Source organism: Trypanosoma cruzi, genomic scaffold (assembly GCF_000209065.1).
Source record: "Trypanosoma cruzi strain CL Brener 1047053516883 genomic scaffold, whole genome shotgun sequence".
Lineage (NCBI taxonomy): Eukaryota > Euglenozoa > Kinetoplastea > Trypanosomatida > Trypanosomatidae > Trypanosoma > Trypanosoma cruzi.
This window is the reverse complement of record NW_001849320.1, coordinates 21,604-26,521: the sequence shown is the minus strand read 5'-3', so window position 1 is coordinate 26,521 and position 4,918 is coordinate 21,604. Positions and strand designations below refer to the sequence as shown.

Sequence of the window (4,918 nt, the reverse complement as noted above, 5' to 3'; positions counted from 1 at the left end):
CACATGCGCGTATTGTCCGTCAGCCAAAGATGGAGTACGCCCTTTCCATTGTTGTTTCCATTTTTCTCCTTTTTGGGATACACCGGCAGAGTGACAAGCATCACGTCCCTGTTCTCAATCGTCGCTGTGATGAAACCGCTCCCGCGTCTCTTACCTTCCTTTTGGTTGTTGCCCCACACGCGCGAAAGTGTCCCGAGCGCCTCCGTCCACGAATCCCCCTTGTCGGCGGACTCGTGCACCCTGCGGCGGCCATCACCACACGCAGTCATCATCATGAGTTTGTCCTTCCACTCCACGACGGAGGGATCACTGCAGCCATCGTCAGACATCCCCTTCGACAGATTCCCACCATCAGTGGCTGTGTATATGATCAGCGAAACGGCCTTTCCATCCTTCGTGCCTTCCACTGGGAACACAAGCGTACCGTCCTTCATCTTAAGACCCGATCCACCGCCGCCAATCAGTCCTGTCAAGGATTCGTGTTGCTTTTCAAAATAAGTCGACGGGATAACGTAAGCGTCGTTCCAATAAATTCTTTTATCGCTGCCCTCAGTACTGACGTTGCCGCTCGCCACCAAAAGTCCCCATTTAGCTGCTGCAGCTGTCTGATCAACGCCTTCAGTAACTTCAAAACTGTAGGTTCCAGCAAGCATGTGAATATCGCTTCCCTTCACAACTGTTGTTGGCCGGCTCACACGTACTTTTTTCCGGCTTTTGGAATCATCATCATCCTGAGCTTCTGTTTGGGAGGCACAACCAGTACTTTCGGCAGGACATTCCTCCAGTACTTGTGTCTTCAATTGAGTTGCATCAAACTCCTCTTTTGATGATTCTTCAGTCAACGTCAAGAGCTCCGAGGCAATCCCAGTAAAACCGCTCTTGCTGGCTTCCGTGCACTGCGCCTCGGCAACGGCAAACACATCACCATTCACCTCAACAAGACTGGGATCACGGAGCAAACTCACTGTTTCTCCTTCTTTTTTATCTCTCCAATCAAAATATTTCTCCGGTGAAGTTCCCTGAGTTGAAGCCCCCTTATTAGTGGCTGCAGCTCCACCACTGCCGCAGCACATCATCACGACGAGGAGGAGCAGCACCGCGGAATTAAACGCACGCCGGGACATGTTGGACCTCTGCCGCTCACTCTCTCTTCCTTCCCTCCTCCTCCCGCTGGATCCGGTCACGCGGCGACGGTTGTGTGTGCGGGGTGCCTTCACTGCAGCAACAAGTGAGAGCATATAAATATGTGTGTGTGGGCGGTGTGTGTGCTGTTGGTCCTTTCAGTGGCTTACAATTTCACAGTAACGTTTAGCGCTTGTTTTCCTTCTTTGTGAGGGTGGGAAATAAATAAAGGAAAACATGTCAAGAAAGAAGTACAACAGCAAACACCGACACCCATCCACAGTGAGTGGCATCATCATCCCTGCCGCAGTCACTCCCAACAACAACAACTCACGCGCACAGACACACGGAAAAAAAAGGAAGATCACTGCACCGGGAACACACAGCGACCGCCACCACCAGCAACAGGAGTCACGGCGGGTGTGTTGTTCGTCACGCGTCAGCACACACCGCGCAACATGTCAAAAAAACAAAACGCAGGCTTCTTCTCTCCTCACGAGGGCCTCCGCAGCCACAATCCTGTGCGTGCGTGCATTCTCAGCGTTTGCAACACGGCATGTGTGTGCATGTGCTTGTGTGTTTGGCAGCGCCTATACTTGCAGAGCAGCTGTGCGCCACAAGAGAGTCCGAAGAAAGCAACGGCAGAGAGAGGCAGATAGCACACACGCAAATTACTCATATCATCACACACACACACACGCACGCAGCCGCGGAATGGGTGCACTCAACCACAAAATCAAAAAGGAAAACAAAACAAAAAGCCGAAGCGTGGGACGACCAGCGCACACACACTCTCATTACTCCCGTAAAGCAAAACACACACAGAGGGAGAGAGAGAGGTCGCCCACTCAATGCAATAAAAACAAAACAGAAACAGTTACGGTGCTCCGCCCATGCAGCCAGGCAGGACGGCAGCGGTGCGTGTCGTGCAAAAGAGAGCACCAACGGGCATGCATGGGTGTGCATGCATATATACAATGGGCACATTATTGTGTGTGCCTCGTGGGGTGAGGTGAGGGCGAGAGTCCATGCAAGGGGAAATACAAAGAGAGAGAAGGAAGAGTGTGTGTGCGGGCGGTGCATGGCTCTCTCACACTCACTCTCACGCGGCCACCACCGCAGCAGCAGCCGCACACGCAACAACAAGTAAAAGCAAAAGAGGGGAGGTGGTGTGGGAGACCGCGGTGCTGCTGTCACTGTCGCCATGAGAAGCTGTGTCATTTGTTTTGGCTGTGGCGATTGCTTTTGTTGTTGGGATTCCTGCATTCTGAGCGGCAGCCTTCTCTGTGCTGTCTGATGCTTCTTCAGTATCGGAATTCGTACTGAGCTCTGCGGTTCTTTCACTGGAGGGTTTTCTCAAGCCATTTTTGGCCGGATTGCCTTCTGTGTCATCGTCCGACCGCAGGGCCGTAGCTGCTGTGGGGCTGCCTTTACTGTCGCCATCTATTGCCGTCTCACTCGTGCTAGCTGCTGTCGTGACTGGCGGTTGTATTTTTCCCTCACTGATTGTCGGGACAACATCTTTTTCGAGTCCTTTCTTGTCGTCCTTCTTTTCTCCGGCAGCTGACCCCTCAGTATTCTTCGCGCCATCTCCATTCGTACGACTGTTCTCAACACGATGTCCACCTGTAGAAGAGGATTGCGGAGTTGCTTCCGGTGAATCGTTGGCTGATTCACCCTGCGACAAATTCAACAAAACTCGTTGTTTATTTTGATCCTCTGGCAAACTGTTAATTGGGCGTACCCCCGTTTCAACTCGTTGGGTCCCATCCAGTGAATTTGACCGCAATTCCTGCTGCTCAGGCAACCGCACGTCTGCCACTTTAATTGGATTGCTTACAGGCCCTTCTTTATCTTCTCTTTCATGTTCAGTGGCAACAACGTCTTTTTCCGTTACTCTCGGGGATTCTCGCACATGCGTGGGTGTTGATACCTTCTGAATTCCCGTTGTTTCTGTTTCTGAACTTGGGCTTCCTGATGCGGGTGGTTTATGTTCCGTGGATTCCGGCGGAACTCCCCTTCCACTCGCGAGATCACCGGGTTCACTCTGCAACAAACTCGGTGGATCTTCTTGTCGTCGCTGAACTCTTCCTTCTGGCGGAGTGTCGTCGGAGGGTATCGTTTTTTCACCTCCTTTTGCTCCATTCGGTGACGGCCGCCGTAAGATCTCATCGTCGGTTGAGTGCAATTCCGCCTCTGCTGGTGCATCGCCTTCAGACACCCCTTCACCTCTTCCTTTTTGAACGGTTTTCACTTTTTCACCATCAACTCCAACTCCACGGCGATCCGCTTCATCTCGCTCAGCAACGACTTCATCCTTTTCTTCCAAAACATCGTCTGAGCGTCGGGTCGGTGATTCTTCTTTAACTTCTGGCGCCTGTGGTTCCACGCCCGGTATGACTGGGGATGACAATTCCGTTTCTTCCAATTTTTTGTTGTCCCCACCAGAAACAAAAACATCGCCACCGCCAGCATCATCGGCCGCAATTCCAGACACCGCACCACAGCACGCAGAGAACACACACCAGCAGCAGACGGCCAGTCATCATCGCCAGCACTCCTGTCACTTGCGTGTAGCCTTCAGCAAAAGTAACAACACGTCAACAGAGAGGGAAGCAAAAAGAAGACACGGCCGCTACACCACGCACAGCAACAAATGGCAGCACCCCAGCAGCAGCAGCGCACACACCACGAGACACATGGAATCAGTACGATTGCAGAGCTCGCACACTGCACCGCAAACCAGAAGTTTAAAAAGCAATAAAAACCAATAATTAAAAAACAGAAATTAAAAAAAAACCCAGGGCTCCAGTGCGCATGCTTATGAGTGTGTCCGCGATGCGTTCAACGTGGCGGATGCGGGGCACAACGCGGAGCACACAGCACGGCAGCAGAAGCAAGTGAAGCAAAACACAATCATTATTTCCTCTTATTTAGTACAGTGAACCACAACACACACGCACAAATCCCCGCGGTTGAGTGCTGGCACGCACAGCCCGCACACACCTCTTCAGCCCACAGCGGTGTACGCCAGCACGGATGCGGCGAGCACCAGCGGGGCACACACCCACGCAGAGCTGCTGAGGCTGCCGTCGATTTCGCGAAGACGCGACGGTGCGCGGGTGGTCGACACAGCTGGCGCCTCTGTAGTCGTAGTGCTTGGTGCCTCTGGTGCAGTGGTGGTCGTCGTGGTTGTCGTAGTAGTGGTAGTAGCCGCCGTGGTCTTCTTGGCCGAATCGTCGGCATTCGTATTTGCATGGTGTGTGGATGGATTATTGCCACTTTTTGAGCCTCTCGCATCGTTTTCGCCATTTTTCTGTACCGTATCGGCCACCGGAACTGGACCCCCTGAACTGCCGGATCCACCTGAACTCTCTTTTTTAATAGGCGCCGGACTTGTTGAACCTGGACTTCCTGCCAGAGCGGTCGCCCCACTTGGATTTTCTGGCAGAGCTTCTTCCGCACCTGGAGCCCCTTGCGCATCGGACTTTCCACTTTTTCCCGATGACGCAACGGCCGCAGCTGCTGAACTTGACGTCGTGGAAGTATTTGTTACCCCTGAAACACCTGTTCCCTGTGACTGAGTAACCGAAGAAGTGGGGCCGTCCCCACCTGAATCCTGACTACTCGCTGTCGCGCACACGGACGGGCAGCAGCAGTACAGGGCGAGCACCAACAGGGCGCACAGCAGACGGCACGTCATCATCATCGTGAGTGTGGTCGTTCAGTGGTGTGGAGCTGATCTGCACAGTGAGGGACATGGAGAGCAACAGGGGAGACGAGAGGTGCGGCAGAC

At 53.1% G+C, this 4,918-nt stretch overlaps 2 protein-coding genes and 1 pseudogene across 2 annotated transcripts, besides 1 other annotated feature; all 3 read right to left on the bottom strand.

Moving 5' to 3' along the window:
- Positions 1 to 1,238, bottom strand: Tc00.1047053510803.19 (trans-sialidase, putative; the record flags this gene model as incomplete). The annotated part of the gene is made up of 1 exon (XM_798834.1): positions 1 to 1,238. A coding segment is annotated over one exon (1,238 nt), but the record flags the coding sequence as incomplete, so codon positions are not given.
- Positions 1 to 4,918: a sequence feature (areas not merged during assembly with more than two copies in the genome that could not be assigned to a particular haplotype).
- Positions 2,223 to 3,671, bottom strand: Tc00.1047053510803.15 (annotated as a pseudogene).
- On the bottom strand, positions 4,133 to 4,831 carry Tc00.1047053510803.10 (mucin TcMUCII, putative; the record flags this gene model as incomplete). The annotated part of the gene is made up of 1 exon (XM_798833.1): positions 4,133 to 4,831. One exon carries the CDS (start codon positions 4,829 to 4,831, stop codon positions 4,133 to 4,135), a length of 699 nt encoding a protein of 232 aa, XP_803926.1.